Below are 20,003 nucleotides of genomic sequence, written 5' to 3' on the forward strand. Positions count from 1 at the left end.
AAGAGGGGGAGCGCCATAGTAGGAAGCCCAGGACGGGCGCAGCAGACGCCAGCAAGGGCATCACTTACGGGGTGCATAGACCCCAGCCCCAGGGTGGGGCGATTACTGAGGAGCCCGAGAGGGGCCATGCTGAGCCCTAGAGCGAGGCAATATTGCGGAGCCCGAGCGGGGCAATATTGAGGAAGCCCAGAACGGGCGTGGTGAACCCGGTAATAGGCCTGCACCGTAGGGAGACCCAGGACGGGGGCAGGGTGCCACGGTGGACCCCGACGGAAGGGATTAGTGGTACAGCGCCCAGGAGAAGGGCAAGGTGCTGCGGTTGTCCCCCGAAAAGGGGATAGCAGTGCGGTGAGCCCGTACCAGAGAGGGTATTAGTGCGGTGAGCCTAGAGGACCGGTGGACCGAAAGGACGTCCCCGAGGGGACTGCCCTATTGTAGAGAGAGCCCTCCTGACGGACCCCGCTGTGATATAAGGGTCAGATTGTGACCACGGCTGAGGCTAGCATAACAACATAAGAAGGAATAATGCTGATTTTTGCCAGGACTGCAACTTTTCATGGAAAGAAACTAGTCACAATAAAATGTTCCTCAGGAGCAGTTTCTTGGGCCCAGAATAGGCATTTCTAATCAGAGCTTTAAAAAAATAGAGAGAAAACTCCAAGAGGTGAGTTTGAGAGAGGCATGAACCAGGATAGCCAGGGGCCAAGGTGCTGTAAGGTGCTCTCCTAGGATGTAGGAGACCCAGGTTCCAGTCCCCGGTCCATAATCAGACCCCTGAATCCCTGATGAGGTTTCTAGCACCAAGCTATCTGGCATGTTGCAGCTCCCCTCTTCAGTCTGTTTGCGAGTTAAAGACCACAGTTTCCTCTTAATGGAGAATACGGACATATTTGCAGGATGGAAAAACTGTTTGCTGTCCAGGTCCAGTGACCATTCCAGTACGTGAGCCAAGCTCCCAGGCAAGCATATCGGGTTGAAATTTAGGCCAGCTTCCCAGTGATGCTCTTGCTGAGGCCCAATCTGTTTCATCAGCCTCCAGGAGAAACTGTCCTCTGCTTTGTGCAGGAGAAGTTATTATTAGTCTTAGACACTGCTCCCCTTTCTCTGCCATTTGTGTGTATCCTTGTGCAAAATTTGTTTGCAGCACTCATCCATTTTACTCCTTCAATATTTTGGAATCAATCACTACTAATTTATGACTGATCACAGGAACTATAATAATTAAGTTAAGCCAGAAATTGTTATTCAGCACTATCCAAGAGGTACTGCTTGATGGAAGTTTTGAATATTGCATGGAGTTATCAACGCAGCATGTGGACACCATGAAATTTGAAATCCATTGATCCCTTTGCAGCACCTCTGTCATGTCAATCCTTTATGCATTCCCCCGTACACAGGCTTAAATGAGCAGGACCAGAGAGCCTTGCATAGTTGTATGTCATCTCGCATTTTCAGGACACAGGGGAAAGAAAAAGCTTATTGAGTGACCCTGCGAGTGACCTGCTGAAATGCCAGCAGGAGAACCCTCTTGTGGGACACGCAAATCCAGTGACATCTAGCAAATAGCCCCGGTGAGAGGTAAAACACTGTCAGATGCAGCCTGTTATGGATACATTTTCCAAAAGCTCACTGCGACACGCACATCTCAGAGCTGTCTGAGGAAAGAGTCCATATGCCAAGGATTAGCTCCTGCCAAAGGAATATTTCGAATTTTCTAATATTATGCAATTGTTAAATTCTGGGATGCTTCAGATACTGCACTGGCCTCTTCCCAAATTCTCTTCTTTTGAACAACGGTGACAAAGGAAGCAAAAGATTTCTGGCATCACGCACTGAGCATGCCATGTCTGTTCAAATCATTAGGATAACTCAACTTAATGACCAATAAACTTCTGGAGACACTTAAGAGCAAAGCAGAATGTTTTCAAGTGTTCTGATAAAGGGACATGGTGGAAGGGAAATTTAGAAAGGGTTTTTGGGATCCCTCCTCCCATTTTTTTTAAGCCAACATATTGTTTGTTAGAAAATCCATAGCCCACACTGTTTATACTCTGTTCTACCATGAAGAGAGTACAGTAGTTTTACGCAGTATAGCTTTATTGACTTTGTGGGTTTATACCACTTAAGGAGAAAAAAGAATCGTAAGGGTCCCTTGAAGCCAGTTTTGTGTTTGAAGCCAGTGTGGGAAGCTGTAATTTAGAAGGAAGAGAGGATTTTGTAGTAACATATAACTGGGGAGAATCTCTGGTGCACTGTGACTGGTTTACAACAGTAAACTGGTGCAAAATAGGAGCAAACTTCACCAGCTAGTGAATGATGCTTTGTGTGTAGACAAATCCTCCTGTGATATACAGCTAACAGATCCCCAAGACGACAGACCAGGAGAACTCTATTCCACGGCAATCCCCAGCACTTCCTTGGCCATCTGCAGCCCTAAGTTTGCTCTACTTAATGCCAGCAATCAGTCCGTTTGGCTAGCATATCAAAGAATTATTAGAAAAGTGACTTATGGCCTCTTCCCACCTGAGAACCAACTGGACACAGCCCAAGATCCATGACAGCATGCTGGTTTCTGTACTGGCCCGTGCAGCATGCAGCTATATTTGTAATTCTCATTACGGCCTTTGACAGACCAGTGGGGCGATGCCGCTTATTTGTGGAATATCTTCAATTGCTGCATTCAATTGAAGGAGGCTGCAAATGTTGAACTGTCAGTCTCAAAAGTGGCAATCAACCCACTGAGGGAGCTCATATAATGGGATTGATGAGATGACTCTCTTTGACTCTGGGGAAGTTTCTATCCACTACCCTTTCCCAAGGCAAGGGGTGTTTACCCCCATAAATTGTTGAGAGGTGGTTAAAGAGGTAACTATGGATTTATTAGGAGTCAAAAAACCTTGGAGAAGAAGTATTCTGTGTAACCTGGTATAAACCTAGTCATCACTTAACTTCCCTTTTTTCCCCATCTGTAAAATGGGAACAATGTTTTCATCCAGATTTTTAGAGTAATTTAATTATACCTTAGTTTTCATCAACTCCACAAATCTTTAAAATCTTGTCACTACAGACAATAGCATGCACATTTTTGTACCCTCTGAGTTATGCCAGCTGCCTCTCTAAAATTCCTCAGTCAATTTATGTCCCTATGCTTTTAAGTGTATTAGACAAGACTTCTTAAATACACTGACCACACATCTTGTATTAGGTCAACAAGGAAGCTATGCTGGCTCATGATTAATTAAATAAAATATTGAAATTATTAGGCTATGGGAATTTTCTGGCACTAGCTAATTTTAGTCATTACAAGGAATAGACTCCATAAGCTCACTATCACAGTGGGTTATATCTGTATTCTTGCTTACTGATTAGTTTCTATTGCACAGGCAATGTAATAAATCTGCACGCTGTCAGGATTTTCTTCTTACTTTGTTTAGAGATGTTATCTGACAAGATACTTAACCTGTGATGCAAGTTAAATATTTTGAGTTAAGATGCATTAAGTTCCTGTTTTCATTTTTCTTACCAGCAGAATGCATGGTATTGTCATTACTTAAGTGGAAAGTAAGGACCTTTTCTCCTGACATTTCCACTGATTTCTTGGAATTACTGGTATGTAAGCAATATCTTCATCATTTTATAGTTGTTAGGGTCAGAAGGGATCTCAATAGATCATCGAATCTGACCACCTGCCCTGGGCAGGAAAGAGCAGTGGGGTCATATGAACCCAGCCAGGTGCTTGTCCAGTCTCCTTTTAAAGACCCCCAAGGTAGGGGAGAGCACCACCTCCCTTGGAAACCCATTCTAGATTCTGGCACCCTTCATCATAAAGAAGTTCTTCCTGATGTCCAACCTAAATCTGCTGTCTGTCAGCGTGTGGCCATTGTTCCTGGTTATTCCCAGGGGTGCCGTGGTAAACAGAGCATCTCCAATTTCTTGCTGTTCCCTCTCCCTCCGCCCACCCAGCAAAGTTGTAAATGGCCCTTTGCAATTTTTAGTCTTGTTCCCTTTGTCTGCAGCAGCCTTGCTTTCCTTATAAACCCTCTACTATTATACTCTAAATAGAAGTGCATAAGAGCAGAGTTAACATAATTTATGCTGAAAAATACCCAGTGTGACCTGTTGATCTTTTTTGTTTTTTTCTAACTTTTATTGGAGTGGTGGCTTGCCAAGGTGCTTGCATTAAACCTGAGCACAGCTGGCAGAGTCCTGCCAACCTCCACATCATTATCATGAAAGCATGCAGAGATCTTTCATGTGCCAGTCCCTGTTCTAGTGTCTACTGCTGTGTAGAGTTTGTTCATTGTGGTCTCTTCTGTAGCAGTGAAAAATTCAAGATTAATTTACAAAGGTTTTATGCACAAGCAACTCTGAGTTGTACAGGACTTATGGGTTGTTGTCACTACCTCAGAAGAACTAAGTCTACTTCTGTTCATTAATCCTAAGCTATTATACAACATATGATGTACAGGTAGATGGAAAAATAGTAGCAAAAATATAGAAATGAGATTAAATGAAGATGAAGTCGGCTTAATACCATATTTGCTCAAGTCCAAGAAGAATTTAAGAAATTTTTAATATTTCACATACAGGATCTAATTATCGGGGGCTTGTCTTAAATTTTATATCATCTTGGATTTGGGTAAATACAGTGGATAGGCATGGGGTTTAAGTAAGTATCCCATATAAAGTATCTTCAGCTTATTCCTCTTCTTGTGAGGTCTTTTCACATTAATTAGCACCAGATCTTCTCTCTCAGCTTGCAGAACCCATAATTCTGTGCTCTCCAAGTTAATTTGCTACTTAGGTCTACCCTGCCATGTGTCTAGTATCCTTTCAAGCTTGGTATTCACCTGAAAATTATGATTATGGTCTTACCTCAACCAACCAGATACCTGACAAAGACATGCACAAATAGATGCTTCCCCAGAGTCAGAGTCATCTCATCAATCCCATTATGTGAGCTCCTTTAGTGGGTTGATTACCGCTTCCTAGACTGACAGCTCAACATTTGCAGCCTCCTTCAACTGAATGTAGCAATTGTAGCTATTGGAACACTCCGCAATTCCAAGGCAAAAAGAAAAAAAAAAAGTACTCAAAAATACTCTCAACTTTTCACTGGCTCCTCCAGTTCTCCTCCATAACCCCCCCCCCCCCAATTTTTAACTATGTGTAGAACTGAAAGCTGTGTAGATGGAAAGAGATGCTTTGTTTATTAGATTACATTTGTTAAAAACCCTTCTGGCATCCAGTCCAGCTAGCAGGGAGATGATCAACTTGAAATCTTGCAGTTTCAACAGAAGTAGCTCTGCAGAATACCGTACAATGCTCCAAGACTTGAATCACAGTTTCAGTAGTCCCTCCTCCATAGTCTACAATCCATGAAGTTCAACGCAATAAAGAAAATGGAAGTTCACCTCTGGTGTACATACCCTCGCACCTGTATTGCGATGATGGAAATCCTGACCAGCACATACCATGAAAGCTACACGATCTGTCAGATAACATCTCTGGTCTCATTTATAAGCTCAAAACTCCAAGGCAAGCATCAACTAAGCAAAGTGTTCTGATTTTTGTATATTTAAGAGTCTCTTTTGAAAGTAGAAGCAATGGGTCACTGTAGTATCAGAAGACTTGGACATGTTATTCTTTACTTGAGACACAAAACTGTGGTCCTGAACTCCTTAGGAAATTAAAAGGCCAAAGGCACTTTGCATTAGAGTATAAATCACCATGCCCTGGCCAGACTCCACAGTAAATTAATTAGGTTTTGCCTAAAGCTTTGACTGCCTGTTTTTCATCTCATCCTGTTTAAAACTCTAGGTGACTCCAGACAGCTGGTGTGTCCCACCTACTGGTAGCTAGATAATTTTAACTCACATCATACACATTTAGTTCAGATCAACTTAAACATCTAAATGTTGTGTAGTACTACTGAAACTTGGCAGATGTAGAGCTGGAAAGGACTTTAGGAATCTCTTTAGTCCAGCCCTCTGATCATAGCAGGATCACTTCTGTCTAAAGCGTCCTAGAGAAGGGTTTGTTTAATCTTTGCTTCAGATCTTTCAATGATAAGATTTTACAACGTAGGTAATCTGTTCCTGTGCTTAACTGCCCTCAAAGTGGGAAACCTTTTAATTTAACCTAAATCATCCTTTTTGCAATATAAGACCATTATTTCTCATCCTGTACCTATGAACACAAGAGAGCTGTTCATCACTACCTTCTTTATATCAACCCTTATTGTTTTTGAAGACTATTATCAAATCATCCTGTAGTCTCCTCTCTCTAGACTCAATAATCCCAACTCTTCCAGCCTCTCATCACACATCATGTTGTCTAGGCATCTAAGCACTCTTATTGCTCTCCTCTGGACTCTTCCAATGTGTCCATTGCTCTTAAAATGCAGGGTCTGAAACTGGAAGCGGGTGAACTCTCACTAATACTGAATAGCATGGCAGAAGCCTTTCCCATGAGTTGCATAAGACATTGCTGTCATTGCATCCCAGAAGGTTATTATAATTTCCAGCGTGCAATCCATGAGATCCTTCAGATTCCTTTTCTGCAGTTCTGCAGACGAGCCAGTAATTCTCTCTCTTGTATTTAAGCACCTTCTTGTTCGTTTTTTTATCTAGTACTAAATATCATCGCATTCGCATCAGATATTTTGTCCAAAGTCATCAAGGTCATCCCAAATACTTTTCTTGCCCTCCAAAAAACATCTGCTACCCATTTTAGGTAAATTGTAGCAAGCATAGCTTCAAATGCAATATGTATGGACTCAATTCCATCTTTCAACTCATTCATGAACATATATAGCCATAGCAGGCCCAGGACAGAACCCTGGGGAACATTTGTTATCATCCCCTCCCAGTTTGATCCCATTCTTACTGTACACTGCCCCCACTTTTGCTATCCATATTCTCTTTTTTTATTGTGGTAAGAAAACTTGTATGATTTGCAAAGTATAACTCGGTTTGACTTTTGGTAATTTTCACTTTTATTAGTACAAAGTGGTCAGGCCTTTTTTCCCCCTATTCTTTGCAGGCTCTCTGCTTAGCCTTAATATACTTTTAAAAGGGATTATGCATCCAGCTACATTTGGGGCCCCTGTTTTGAGTTTTTCCTCTTTTGTTAGGATACAGTTTCCTCACAGTCGGTGTACCTTTGATTTACAGAAACTGCAAGTCTTCTCCATATTTTAGTACTCGAGCTCTTCAGTCCAATTGAATTCACTATACAGCTTTTTTTGATTTCTCAATGTCTGACCCTTTGAAATTGAAAACCTTACTTACAGGCTTATTCCTGTTTATTCTTCCATTTAAATTTAAATAGAATCAACTTGTGACCATTCAATCCAATGTAATTTTCTCTAACCACTCTATCAGGTCCGTGTTATTTAGGGGGAAAAAAGAAGTCCATCATAGGTCCATCGCCTGTTGTTCAGTGAAGAAATCTATTTGTTCTCACATCCAGAAATATCTGGTTCCTACCACTATTGTAGCACTTGTTCTTCAATCAATATCTGGGAAGTTAAATGATCCAATAATTGCTGGCACCATCACTCTCTCTCTCTCTCTGGTCTGATATTAGAGAGCTTTCTATCATAGCCAAATCCAATTCAGGGATTCTGTAGCAGAACCTCTTTTACGATCCTTCCCTCAAGAGACCCAAACCAATTCTGTGTTATCATACCATCGTTTCTGTTCAGTCTCTCCTATCTTTAAAGTATAACAACAAGCCACCATTTCGACCCTTATTTATATCTTTCTTAAACATTACATTGCTTGTGATAGCTGTATTCTAGTAACAATTGCTCTTCCCTTGTGTTTTGTTATTCCTATAATACCCAGTTTTGGGTGCCGCACCAATAGCTCTTATTACCACCTTTTGTTGCCCAGGCTGTGTGCATTAAGTGCTTTCACTTGTTTCTCGCTGACCTCTCCCATGTACTTGGCCAGATTTGATACAGTCTTTTGCTGACTTTGTCACCTACCAGCAATGACTCTCATCAATATTCTTTCTCCTTTCTATAGAAAAACCAAGGATTGTGACTAGTGGCACTGAATGAGCAAAATTAGGCTTTAAACAAATAAAAATAAAGTTTGTATTAAACATTTAAAGCCAAATCTTTAGAAAGGCACTTAAATAGTCTAGTGATAGTCAAATAATTTTCTGCCACTGAACTCTCCTGTGGATGCCATGGAAAAGTTTATACTAATATGCCTGCTGGTCTATCCTCTAGAGACAGAGCATGGTGGATGATATTCAGCAAGCAGCAATAAACAATATTTGTTCTCAAAATTCATGTAGTTAGGGAAATATGTACATAATTTACCCAGGCCCTTTAAAGTAATTAAAATGTTTGGGGAGTGTGCTTTAGCATTGGTATTAAAAAACCTATGAAGAGGCTGATGATTCATTAGTGGTGTCTGAACTTCTGCATTAGTAATGCAGACTAATTTCCTAGAAAGCAGAAACCAGGGACACTGCAGAAACAATTTAGTGAGACTCTGAAGGGGAAAAGGGCCTTGTGACATCTGACAGCACCACCGTGTATATACTGTACTGCCATCCACATCAGCTTTCCAAGATCATAATGTGTTTTATGGGGTAATTAGCTATTCACAAGGTCTGAATCCTATGAAAAGCTATCACACCAGGACATTACCTCCAGATGATAATACTTTGATACAGTCTCATTCTATTGCAAGGCTGTGATGTTGGATACGACATGATGAGATCACATTAAAATGTCAGAGCGCTGTGCTAGAAAGTGCATGTCAAGCTGACTCCCAAGTATGGCATACATATCATTACAGTAAGTTTTCTCGAGCCTTCCTTGGTTAGAGGTATTATTATTACTAGACTTTGTGGCTTTGAGGATACTGTGGTTAAACAGAGAAAAATCTATAGAGTTTTCTTAGCATCCCTGAGCAAGATGGAGGATACTTAGAAAAATGTATATCATTCCAAACAACTATTACCCTTCACCATTTAGGCTGCTATCAGCTATTCCCATGCAGCACTTAAAAACCTTGTATAATATTCAACATATAACAACCGACCCACATATTTTGCTAAGATGAATTACTCATGCGCTCTCATATTATTAAAAGCAATACATATTTTTAGCTAAAAAACTTACTGGGAACTATTAATTCAATTTCTTCTGACATGGCAGTTCCAAGTGCATTTGAAGCATAGCAACGATATTTTCCTTGAAAATCAGCCATGATTCCATGGTTTTGGATCATGAATGTTCCTGAATTGTTAAATGGGATTATCCTGGGGTCAGATAGCAAATCAAATGGTTTTCCATCCTTAGTCCAATTAAAACTGAAAAACAACACACTCATTAAGACGTAATGTAATACACTATGGGAAAAGAGTAAGATTTAACAAAAGCACAGTCCTCAACTGTATTTTCTTACCAAAAAAAGGGTGCATCAATATTGAAATGTTTCATGGTAATGTGTTGGTTTCTACCAAATTTTCATATTTCACATGTATATTTTTTTAAATATATATACATTTCATTCCTATTTTAGTTTAATTTTGTTTTTACTTTAATATTATATTAACCTAGTATTTCTATTATACTATATAACATATCTAATGCTATATCATATGAGTTCTAGTTAATATAGTGTGTTGCACTGTTTCAAAACAATATTTTGAGGGTCCAGAAGTTAAATTTAAAAAAAAATTTCAGTCCATAGGAAATATTTGCCTTTTCACTCTGATTCAAAAGGGAATATAAAGGCAGTTTTTCCTGTAGAAAAGAGTTTCCAGGGCTATCAGAAGGCCATCAAAGCTTGGCAAACTTTTTCAGCATTTGGAAACTTAGCTTTTCATTAGCAACAGAGTGTGAAACAAAAACATGGGCTTTTAAAAAAAACACCATATTCCACAGCTTTCGGTCACAGCCAACCCAAAACAATGACATCAGCATATATTATACTAATATTACAAAAAGTAAATGTAGCCTTAAAATCAAAGTTATCTTTTTAACACCAAATCTTAAAATTAGTTCACACCATATTATGCCTTGCTAAGTGTTAAATATTGACATTAAAAACACAAAGAAGGCTCCTGGTCAGCTATCAAATAATTTAACTCATGCTGCATAAACAACTTGATTGGTGGAAGTTCATAGAAAATATTCTGTTATTGAAGTCATATATCCGTATTAAAACATTGTTTCTTTTACGTTGATGCGAAACACTTGATGGGTTTTGGAGAAAACCCATGGTGATCCTAGGCACACACAAAACATCAGATTAAATGCAAATGTGGACATTGAGCACTTGGTTTAATGTGCTTGGTATTTTCATGGGATAGGAGGCTAAGCAGTGCAAAAGGCAGAAGAACAGCTGGTACCCTTTGATTACCATTACGCACCTCATATCTTTTGCAGCACAGCTGAGCCAGCCTGGTGTAAATCATGGGGTGAACGTAGGACATACAAGAGAAATGAAACATTTCCAAAGAGGAAGAGGCCCGTTAATCTCTATTCACAGAGCGAGTGGAACAGATCGGGCAACAAAGATGGAGTGTCCTGAACTGGAAAGGCAAAGCTTAATGTATCCCCGAGATTACAAGCAGATTAGTGCACCTCAGCTCTCCCCTTCCTGCTCCAGTGTAAACCCTGTTAGGCAACAGCGGAAAGAGGTACAAAAGCAGGCTCCAACTTCCATTTGTTTCTCCAGTGAAAGCAAATACTCACGTGGGTTGTGGATTCCCAGTAGCTTCACATTTAATGGCAAAGTCGTCATCAAAGGGGTAGGCAACTTGAGTCTTAGATTGCTCCGTGATTGTTGGAAGCTGTGCGACTAAACAGAGGGAGGATGTTTTGATTAAAAGTACTATTTGGGGGAAAGCCATAAGCACCACAGGGAGTTGGATGCTCCCAGAACCTGCCAGGCTTACCTTAAAAAAAAATATCCTCTTGATGTTACAAATGTCAGCTCTCTGAAATCTGGGTGACTGTTGTCCCAGCACAAATAAGGAGCATGGGCAGAGACACTCCGGCACACAGAACGAGGGTGATGGGGTGGACTCAGGATCAGCGTGACCCATTTTTGTGTACGTAGGCCTGCTCTAAATCTTCAAAGGGATTAGGATCAGGTCCTTGTAAGAAGTACAGGCTACGCCAGCCCTGTCATTATGAAGTTCTCTCTCCCCAGTAAAGCACTAACTTCCTCAGCAGTCTGAGAGTATAATGGGTCTACAGATTACTACCTAGATGGTGTTCCTGCTTTCACTGCTCTGCGTGGCTCTGCTTCACAGAGACCTAATAGGTACCACAGTCTCTCTTCTAACAAAAGCTCAAGACAACAAATGTGGGGTTTGAATTTCTAACATTCATGACTGCTCGGCACTCTAATTTGCCAGCTGCGATTTTGAAAGTGATTTTTTTTTTTTTTAAGTTTGGTGACGAGAAGACTGGTGTCCTCCTCACTGTTAATGAGTCAGGCAGGAGATGAATATTTTCACGTCTCTGGATAAATCAAATATGTGCAAAATAAGCGTGGATTTCAATAAGATGCAATATGCATGAGTATATACTTCCTAGAGCATGCTGTGCATTTCATTAGTGACATTTCTGAACACACTAACTTCCCAGCCTGTAGCCATTAATATTACATAAAACTTTATTGCAATTAGAAATGATGAGCTGTGGGTAACAACAGAAATATTCTCATCGAAATCAGTCAATTCCTATCTGCTTGCTGGAGCATTAGTCTGTCTCATGTTTGCCTAGAGTTACTATGTTTGAGCAGGGAATGTAGTGGCTGGGGTGTTTTATAGTATACATATATATAGTCTACAACACGGTAAATCATCTCCAATCACAAATAGGCAAGACTCCATTATACCTGACTCTGGTCTGGTCGGCAGCGCAGACTTTGCCTTGAGTAAGCATCCTTACTACACATACAGCAAAGCAATGATCCTTCATTGACTTTTTTTCTTTCTAAGGAAATTAAAGTGGTAAGAGGCTCTGTGCAGCAGTGATACAATGGAGAATGAGCCTGACGGAATAATTAGTGATAACAGGATCATCACATTGCTATAAACGGGGAAAAAAAACGATTCTGTTCTCTGCTTTCTAGTCCACAAAGCTCACCACTCAAACAAACGGTGGTATCTTGCACCACATGGTCTTCAACCCCTTGCAGCTCTGCTGGGCCCACCCTTTCCCACCAGCTTCTCCAGCTAGACATAATTCCATCTTTATTAAAATATAAAACACATCATTAAAGCAAATCAAGGGCCAGATGGTTCTCCTGAGTAGGTGTTTATGGACAAGGAACCTAACCCACCTTTTATAGCTACATATTCACTTTTGTGCTCAATCGAGCACAATGACCGTTCCTAGCTATCCACTGGTGCTTGCCACTGTCAAAGGGAGGAGGACTACTGCCTCCTCACTAGTACGCAGAGAGGAGCACGCAGTACTGCACAGTACACACAGTCTTGGAAGGCAGCATATGCTGCAATGCCTAACTGCACTTTTCCACTAACTGACAGGCACAATGCCTTTCCACCCCCACCCCCACCTCCGCCCCCCCACAGAGTTCGTGCCCTAAACTATCTAATTAAGGACCTTTAATGTTATAGCGTCTGACAGCTTAGGAAAAGGCCAGGCTTGCTCTTTCTGCCAATGTCTATTGCTGACATCATTTATTTACCAAAAAAAAAAAACACAGGGATTTTTTTCCGCCCCCAGAAAAAAAATGGATACTTCAGTCAGACCTATATGGAATGGTATGTTAGATTTGGGCTAAGTGATACTGCTTTTACTTCAGAAGGATTGGGCCTTTGTGAGGTTTATGACATATTTTATGCAATCATTGAAGATGCACCAGCCATGCAAAATGTGCTGTTTGATGTGCACCATAGCCAGTTATAGGTAAAGAAGGGGTTCCCCAGGGCTATATGCAAGTCACAGGAAATACTGCGCTGGGATCTTAACTATTCCCAGAGATGCACACCTGCTCCTTGTTCCAAAATGAAACAGGAGGTTGGAAGGCAAATAAATAAATGAATCTGTACTTCAGACAAGCTGCAGAGAGAAACTCGGGCATAAAGAGAGGGCAGGGTTGAATGTGTTGAGCTGGACAATATGCCAGATCTTGAATGTTAGGTAAGTTTACTGCTGCATTTAAACAACAACAAGAAGAAAGAAACTTACTTTTTTTCCAACGCATGGATTCCTAAAAAATCATGTTATGGCAGAATCAAATTCACAGTGGACCAGCTGAATGGCAGGTTTAACATTTGTTTTTTTAGGGAAAGGAGGTGGAGAAAAATAGGCAATGCTGTTGAAGAGTTATGTAAATAGCAACAACTCACCTGATAATGGTATTTGAATAGCTGCTGCCAAACTTAATACAAAAAAAAGCAGGCATATGGTGATCCCTTTTGTGCTGAATAGCATCTCCATCGCTTCTGTAAACAGCCAGTCCAAACAGAATGAAAGACGCCTTATGTTTCCTCTCACCTTCAGTTCAGATCAGGCATTAGAAAGTGAACCTGGAAGTCTAGCAAAGGGGAAAACCAACCATATTAGCTCACAATATTAACTCTGCTTTAATAAGGTTAGTAAATTAATGCAACCCTCACAGGTTTGCAACTAAAGTGCAAATTGTATTGAAAGGTAAATTTTCCTCCTGTGGAAGGTAGTAGAATAAATTTATAGCAAAAAAAGAAGTTATAAGGAAATCAATTATTCCACAGAAATCTAATTACTTTTTGCTTTGCATTAAGACCAGGGTAGGTTTGAAATATGGTATATTTGTAATCATTCCAGTTCATAAATTTTTCTAATTGAGAGTACTGCTGCTTGGAAAGCAATGTAACAGATCTAATGAGAGAGAGTCTCTACATTAATGACCCTGTTCATAAATCTCGCAAGTTCTTTATCTTTCATTTATGCTTAAAACAGGGCATTTAAACCAATTTGGTTCATTAATAAGGGCCAGAATATGAAACCATTGCTTTTTCTTCCATAATCCCAGTACTGCTATAGAAGAGTTTTACATCCCCCATTATGCATCCTAAGGTTATGTATTACAAGACATAGGTGTCAGTAATCTGCCAAAAAAGGAGAAATTTTCAGCTCTAATGAGCATTTAACTGCTACTCAGAGGGGCAAAAAGGAGAGGTCGTTCTAAACACGCAGGTATACAAAGAATCTGGTCGTCAGCAGCACTTGCAGCATCTCAATTAAATATTAAACAACATAAGAAACAGTCGCTTTCTCTCTGTGCATCTCTCTGCCTTCCCTTGCTGCTTATAGGGCATCCATCTCCACGATACCTAGACATCAGTTGTCACAGCTGCCTGCTAACAACAGTTCTCAGACACGCTAAAGAACAGGGTGCCAGTGCAGAGCTGGCAGCATGGGAGCTAAAAGCAGCCAACTGCCAAATGATGGAAGATGAAGCAGCCTTTCTTCCCTGCACAGGTTTCCTTTATTTTGACTGGGCGGGGGGAGCGAAGGGAGGCAGTGCTACATTGGCAACTGTGATCTTCAGGATTGGGCTTCCTAGAGGGAGCCTGAGCTATGCACTGCTATGATCTTTTCTTGCTCTGCACAGGCAGCTGGAAATAGGCACGATGGGTGCATCTACACGAGATACTAGCTACGCAACAGCCTAATAATACTGTGCAGTAGCATCACTAAAAAGGCATGCACCAGCGCTACTGCGCAGTAATGCTGGTTACTGCGCACTGATTTTGTACTTGATTATACAAATACTAAACTTAATGTGCAGTAATGAATGTGTAGATGCACCCAGAATGCAGGAGGGCTAGGTACAGACGTTGAAAAAGTCCATGGCAGAATTGCTGTAAGTCGTACAGTTTTCTGTAAGCGTCGCAGGTGGCAGTGAACAGACCACACGTTTGCCCTTTGGTGGGGAATTCAAATCTGAGACTGGGTTCTGCCATTTTTAAACCAGTTTATGTACACCACACTTCTGTTCCGTTATGTGTAAAGACCGATTTCTGATCACTTATGCCAGTAAACGTGTAATGTCTGTACCTGGCCCAGATGTCTGGCATTGAGTGCAGAGTGGACACTGAACACCACAGGGTACATCTTTATTGAGAAGCTGACTAATTAGCTCTGCTGTAGAGTGTCACAGTCTATAAAAGTGCCCATACCGGGGTGCAGTAAATTAATTAACTCTGCTGTAGGATAGCACTGTCCACAGCAAGTACTATCCTATGGTGGAGTAATTTATGCCACCGCAATGCACGTGTAGATGGTAACCAGGGCTGGTTGAGGCACGAGTGTGCTACAGTGCAGGGGCTGCCTACTGGCTAGTTTGATACTTTAGCACCCTCATGCCCCAGCCAGCACCTCCAATGCCCAATGCTGCCACGCAGAACCAGGGGCTGACCCCCTGTGCCTCTTGCCAGGCCAGGGCTGCTCCATCCTAGCTCAGATTGCTACAATCATTGGTTCATGTGTAAACACCATGCCTGGGAACAGCTGACGGGAGTGAATCACACCAGACTTTATTGCATCAAGGTAATTGCATGCGTAGATGCACCTGCAGTGTAGCTGGCTTAGGCTGTCTGTGTTAACTCTCTGCTGCTCATGACACCGTCATTGTCTGCTCAACTTCTGCTCTGCGTACTCCAAGCCTTGAAGGGCAAAGTTGAGGATGGTGAATGGGTGGCCCACGAGTATGCTCGAGGTGAGAGCAACGGTGTGGGCCACTTCTGCTTAGGCTGTCTGCTTTATCCCTGGGTTTGGAATATGTAGAGGGCAAAGGAGTGAGCAGGTCTTATCTGTCAATGGCAAGCTCATGAGAAAGCTGAGAAGCCCCCCCCCCCCAAAAAAAAGTTTCAAATCAATAGAAACCTCTAATTCAACCCCAAATGGAAAACTTCATGTGTCATGGTGAGCTTTTTCTCAAAGTTTTGCTGCTTTAAACACAATTTGAATACATTATAATGAAATATTTCAATTAAAGAAGGAAAGTTTCCCACAGAAAATGAGCCACTGAAGCTGACAGGAGTTTGCTAATTCTTTTGGTCAACCCCCATCTGCACTTTTTTCCCAAAAGCATTTCATCCAGGTGTGTTTTGCAAGTAATACAGTTTTTCTAAATCAGGCTGATAAATCTTTAATATCACAGCACACCATTCTAGAAACTGCCACACACATCCTCAGCCACATGATTATTCCCTTAGACAACAGCAACTAGATGGCTATGTAGCACTTATTATGCAAAGAGAATAGGATTCCTGCTCATCTTTTTACTTTGTGCTTATGGACAATATGATTTTTTTTTAAATAGCAGTAATATTTATAGCATTGCATTTCTTGCGAGCAACTTCCTTGGTCAGCATCTGCGGTGTCTGCTCACAAATGCCTGGCTGGGGTAGTGACTACCAGGTGGTGTGCCAATGGAAGGAAAGCCCCACTTTTGCCCACAGTGGCCTAGGGATCCATAGCAAGTCTTGTTAAAATCTGGGAGGCTGTTTCAAGCTATGAGAGCTATGACCTAAGCGGGAAGCAACTTGGATAACATTGAGGGACTCAATAGATAGGTCTCCTTTTGTCTGTAATGCATCAAACCAATTTAGGTACAGGTTAAATTCAAGAAAAGTGCTACGATAACTAAACCCATCAATTCTCTTGTGCTAGTTTTGATAGCAACAGGAGAGAAAAGAAATGTACAGTGTGGAGATAATCTCCCTCAATACGTGGTATGTCATGGCTTGTCTCAGCAGACCCCTGTACTTAGTTGGTCTGTATAGCTTTCTCCCTTTTCTTCCCTGTTTTGAATACTAATGCAGAAAGATGACTGCACCAGCATTTGGAAACAGTGAGCATGTCAAGATGGATGATGCTACTTTCACAAAGCAATAGGAGACTTCCAAAGTCAATTTGAGATCTAACTGCAGCAGCATTTAACCTATCGTCATTTTTGTGATGGTTTTTATGAGGTAAAAGCTCACTAAGAAGAGGTTAATTGAGCAATAGCATCTTTTGCAAGCATTTAGCTAGTGATAAGTATCTAGCAAAATAGTCTGCCGTTTGTGTGTTACATTTCTTCCCTTCGTGGAGTAGCAATACCATTATCATAGCTGTGCTCTATGTGATTGCTATAGTATTATGGCCAAACTAATTCCCAGCCTGGTATGTCCAGTTTTGATCTCATATTAGATGTCTGTCAGATCCTCAAGACTCTTGCGTCTGCGGAGGTACAATACCTCACACAAGTACTTTGGACAAGACTGTCTCTATCTTTTTTACCCAAGGGAAGAGTTTTGGGGGGAGCAAGTGGCCTGGGGGTTGTAGAGAAGCAGATCTCAGACGTGCTATTCCATCACGTCACTACACAGGTTGGGAACTGGAAGACTGAGCATGGTCTTGGCTACTGCAGTCATGTGCCAGCAGAGAAATCGTATACCTCCGGCATAGGCTTCACACAGCTTCTTTCTCAGAATGAGTGGGAGGTGACCAAGAGGCAAACTATGAGTCACAGCCTACCCTTTGGGGTTGCTCTAGGAACAATTCAATAATAAACTGCTAGCAACTGAGGACAGCTTCTAAAATGATGACCTAGCCCTCTTTGAGGTTCAGTGTTAAAAGGTTGGATGCTATACCAGCCACAGGATAGATGCACACAGCTCAGTAAATCACCTTCTCTAACACACTTTTCTCTACATACTCCAGCCCCTTGCACACACAACAGTCTAAAATGGTATGGTAGAATACATGCAGGGAGGTTAGGGCATGCATCAGCTCAGTTAAGAGGTCTACAGTAATCAGTTAACCTTACTGAAAGTTGATGCCTAGATAGGCATCTTGCACTGATGTGATTTGGCAGCCCTATCACATCTCAGGCTCAAAGGGTGTGTCTACATGTTCATTCATGTGCAGTAGTTACTGCATGTTTAGTTCAGTACTTGCTTAATGAAGTACTAACAAAATGTGCAGTAAGTACAGTTACTGCACAGTAATACCAGCACATGTGTTTTTTGTGATGTTTACTGTGCAGTAGCCTAATAACACTCTGCAGGAGCTTATTAGCACTGTTTCTGACTGGCACGCTACTGCTCAGTATTATTAGGCTACCACTCAGTAAGCATCTCGTGTAGATGTGCCCACAGCACAGCTGGAAGCGCACACATTTGATTATCTGAGATAACACCAGCCCTTCCCATTTCCCATCTAACCCCAGCACATATCCAACTATACTAGCAATCCCAGGAAACCTCCAGACGTCCTCATCCATTCCAATAACACCATCCAGCACAATAACACACCCATCAACCTGCCAAATGTTATGCAGCAGTATTCTTACATGGGACAGGTAAATTAGAGGAAGTTTGCAATGATATATAAGTGACTTGTAAATCTGAAAATTAGCCCAAATACTTTGCAAAAACAATCCCACATTTCACAGTGTAAAAGATGGAAGCTATTCATAGGCTTTAGTCATTCCAATCAACCGAGGTCTGGCATGTGCCAAACATGGAACAGAAAAAAAACCGGGCCTTGGTGTAAGTAGCCATTCAGTTCATTCAGGTGGTAACAATATCAGCCTTGGTTTGCCTTGGAAATTTGGCTTTTGCTTGTTCTTGAGGCAAGTTTTCTAAAGGAGTTTGCACTAGGGAATCTGACTTGGAGCAACCCATTCAATAATAGCAGAAGACTGGCAACCCCCAAAAAAATATTCTGCACAACAAAACATAGGGAGTACTCTAATCCAAGACATATTTGCTATCACTCATCCTTTTTCTTCCTAATACTCTTTGTTTTTGCTTTTCTCAGCCCAAGCAGGTAATTTAAATTCACCCTAATTATATACATAGTTCTTTACCTGCGATTTATTATTTAGTAGGCTGTTCAGTTAATAGTAAATACTCATTGCTTTAAGGACAGCTCATTTATTTGTTTAATGAGCTGCCCTTTACTTACAGTAAGCATATCTTTCAAAATACCGATTTTATTAAGAAGCTAGGCAGTTCCAGATTCATCTATTGTATATTGCTCTTTCCAGAAATATGCAGTAAAAATATTGGACAACCAAATGGAAGAAAAAAATACTAAATTTCTATTTAGCTCATAAAGCTAGCGAGCAATTTTCACTACATGTAATTACTGTATTAGAATAGCTCATAAATATTAAGAGTGTGACAGCCAAAAATCCCGGATTACTGCTATACAGCTTCCAAATGAAATTATATTGTATCACTAAATACCGCATCAATCCCAGCTATTTTGTTTCCTCTTAAAATATTCAAGGCTTGGTTTCTGACTCAATTCCTTATAGTGCAAACATCAATGAAAAGGCTGGATTCCCAAAGCTTAGCAATGGTTAATTTCAGAGCTGACCTTTGGTTAGCTAGATTCAGCTTTAATTTACCAGTGACTTCTATGTTAAAAGGTTGTTAAATAAAAGTAATTGGTAACTAGAAATTACAGCCTTTAGGGGTGGCCCCAGTTATGGTATGACAGAGCAAATTTCCAATAAAAGGATGCTTTTAAGTTTCAGAAATGAAGTTGATTATTTAATTATATACCATGTCAGAAGATGCAGGAGTTATATAGCTCAAGGGTTTAATTTAAGCACCTTTGCTTTTTCTTAGACATGACTACAGATAGAGTTTAAAAAACAGTCTTAGTTAAATTACCCCCTCTCCAGCACAGTAGTAGTGTCACCCAAAGGAGAGGAGCTGTGCGTTACCGTTATGGAAAACATGTGGCACAGCTGTATGGGGACATAAATACAGGTTCCACCCACACTGACTAGTTAGCCAGCAGTTATTACTGGTACTTAACCTCAGCTATCACTAATACTCAAACACTGGTGAGCATACTTAATTAAAGTATATACGTTTCTCTTGGGTACCATCACACTTGGGATGCCCATCATATTGCTCTGACTACCATTTAACTCAAACCCCATGTGCTTAATTCAAGAGCACGCTACACTTGAATTACCTCTTAACAAGTCCCTCTTAATTAC

General features: G+C 41.0%; 1 protein-coding gene across 13 annotated transcripts in view; it reads right to left on the minus strand.

Annotated features, from left to right (window-relative positions):
- Window positions 1–20,003, minus strand: part of CHL1 (cell adhesion molecule L1 like) — a 190,384-nt gene that overhangs the window by 67,507 nt on the left and 102,874 nt on the right. For all 13 annotated transcript variants that reach the window (XM_014517465.2, XM_006018694.3, XM_006018695.3 and 10 more), the window contains 3 exons: window positions 13,360–13,547; window positions 10,727–10,832; window positions 9,146–9,336 (listed from right to left, as the gene is read on the minus strand). In XM_014517465.2, coding sequence (XP_014372951.1) covers window positions 9,146–9,336; window positions 10,727–10,832; window positions 13,360–13,450 — 388 coding nt within the window. In that variant the 5' untranslated portion in view covers window positions 13,451–13,547. The remainder of the gene's footprint in view (window positions 1–9,145; window positions 9,337–10,726; window positions 10,833–13,359; window positions 13,548–20,003) is intronic.

Source organism: Alligator sinensis, unplaced genomic scaffold, assembly GCF_000455745.1.
Source record: "Alligator sinensis unplaced genomic scaffold, ASM45574v1 scaffold121_1, whole genome shotgun sequence".
NCBI lineage: Eukaryota > Metazoa > Chordata > Crocodylia > Alligatoridae > Alligator > Alligator sinensis.